This window comes from Sinocyclocheilus grahami, unplaced genomic scaffold, assembly GCF_001515645.1.
Source record: "Sinocyclocheilus grahami isolate Dianchi unplaced genomic scaffold, SAMN03320097.WGS_v1.1 scaffold456.1, whole genome shotgun sequence".
Lineage (NCBI taxonomy): Eukaryota > Metazoa > Chordata > Actinopteri > Cypriniformes > Cyprinidae > Sinocyclocheilus > Sinocyclocheilus grahami.
Genome location: NW_015505635.1, coordinates 1,197,859 through 1,199,968, shown reverse-complemented (window position 1 = coordinate 1,199,968; position 2,110 = coordinate 1,197,859). Strand labels below are relative to the sequence as shown.

General features: G+C 32.3%; 1 protein-coding gene across 1 annotated transcript in view; it reads right to left on the bottom strand.

Moving 5' to 3' along the window:
- LOC107552679 (epidermal growth factor receptor substrate 15-like 1) overlaps window positions 1-719 on the bottom strand; it is a 15,275-nt gene extending 14,556 nt beyond the window's left edge. Inside the window, exon 1 of the mRNA XM_016234622.1 lies at window positions 673-719. Within this exon, the coding sequence (XP_016090108.1) occupies window positions 673-690 (18 nt within the window). The 5' untranslated portion in view covers window positions 691-719. The remainder of the gene's footprint in view (window positions 1-672) is intronic.
- Between the last annotated feature and the right edge of the window lie 1,391 nt (window positions 720-2,110).

Below are 2,110 nucleotides of genomic sequence, written 5' to 3'. Positions count from 1 at the left end.
ACACACACACAAAGAAAAACAAGTAGATAGAATAGAAAAAAATTTTTAAATAAAGAATAAATAAAAATATATATATAAATATAGATAAAGTAGAATTAAAATAGAATAGAAAGTGTTAAGAGTTAGAGGGTCAAATAAAGGTGGAACAGATGTGTTTTTAGTCGTTTCTTGATTCAAAAAAATTAAAATGACTAAATAAATATAGATAACATAGAAACCATAGGTTTCTCTCGTTAAACACGATGTACACAAACGGACTGCTGACATAATACATCGTACAAAATCATAATAATGCTTCTGAACCATTCACTGACAGGAATCATGTAAAACACACACATCAGTCTCGTGATGGTGCTGCACACACAGCTGTCGCGACATAAAGAGAGTCAAAAAGTGGCAAAACAGCGACCTTGAAAGCGCAAATCAGTCAGCAATCAATTATCGGAGATTATTAAAACACATAACGAGGCCAAACTGAAAACATAACTATGAAATATTCGCTAACAACACTCGATAAATGCGCCTGTTTCACAGGAGAGCCCGACAACTTCCGTGCTTTTACGCCTACACAAGACATAACAGCATTTTCTACAACCAGAGAACATTATCTATATAAATCTTCTGAAAATTTATTTTACAGTTTAGTTGTGATTAAACTTTTAAAGTCATTACCTGACTGAGCGCCGCCATGTTTCCTGATTCACGCGCATGCGCACAGGACTCCGTCAAACCTGAAATTAATTAATTAATTAATTTATTTATTTATTAATTTTATCCAAAGCGACTTACAAATAAGGACAACAGAAGCAATCAGTTGTAGTTTTAAGACAACTAAAAACAGATCCAAAACTAAAAGCTAAAACTTTATAAATACTACTTATACACATTTTAAAAATAAAGGAATTAAATAAAAATGACAAATGCATACAACAAAATTTCAAAACTTAACATTTAAATGAAAAACAAAAAATGAAGCTAAAAACAATTCAAAATATTAAAGAACAAAAGGTATAAGAGTATAATAATGATTCTAACATAACACTAAGCCAAACACCAAAAAAACAACTACATTAAAATCCTTGAAATCATTAAAGATTCATTAAAGATCGTATCTTTGGTATGACACAGAGGTGGTTTGTTTCTGTAAATTAATTTCACTGAAGTTATTTTAACTTGTTAACGTGTTCTTAAGTCTTAGGCCTACTACATTAAGCTATTCTGAGACGATTGTGGACAAATATGTCCATATCTGATTATGGACACCGTTCATAATTATCTATGCTATTAAAAATTAAAGTTAAATGCAAAACCAGGAAAAAGGCATGCAAAACATAATGCAGAACAGAAAATATCTAGAAAATAATTCGTTTTAAATGATATATTTAAAACAGTGTTATGGGAGAATGTGTGATAGGCCTAAGTTTACTGTAGTAAAGAAAAGAAAAAGAAATCAGAAAAGAAAAAATCAGTAGGCCTACATGTATCTGAAGCTCCTCTGAGAAAATTTACTCAGTCCGTATTGTGCTGTAAAATGTCTCCATCTTGTGTATCAGATTTGTAAATGCATGACATATAGTAAAACTACGGTGACAGAGAAGTGCAAAACAAATCACAATTCTGAAAACAAAATAACAAATTACAAACGCAAATGCAAGTCTAAAAAACAAAATAACAATTCAGAAAGCACAACAACAATTCAGAAAACATTATAACAAGTCAGAAAACACAACGGCAATCAGACAAACCGGAAGAGGGCGCCATTGGTTTGGGATTACTCACCGCTGACTGGACGAGACATCTGTCAATCAACGTATACAGGAAGAACAGCAGAGTCGTGGTAGAAAGTTCGGAGATGGTATTAAAGTAGCTCAGTTTAAATGATTTGTATGAATTGCTCTTACTATGGAATAAAAAATACGGGGTGTATATTTATATTTAGTTAAAAGTGGCTGTAACTCATCAGCTCTAGTGGTGCAGATGGATAAGCGCGTGTCATTGGCTTTTTCACACAATCGACCCGGGTTCGATCCCGTCTTTTCCCGAACTTTTTTTCCCTCCCTTTTCAAATCTCGTATTAGCAATGGAAGGCATTTATTTTCAATAAAAATTA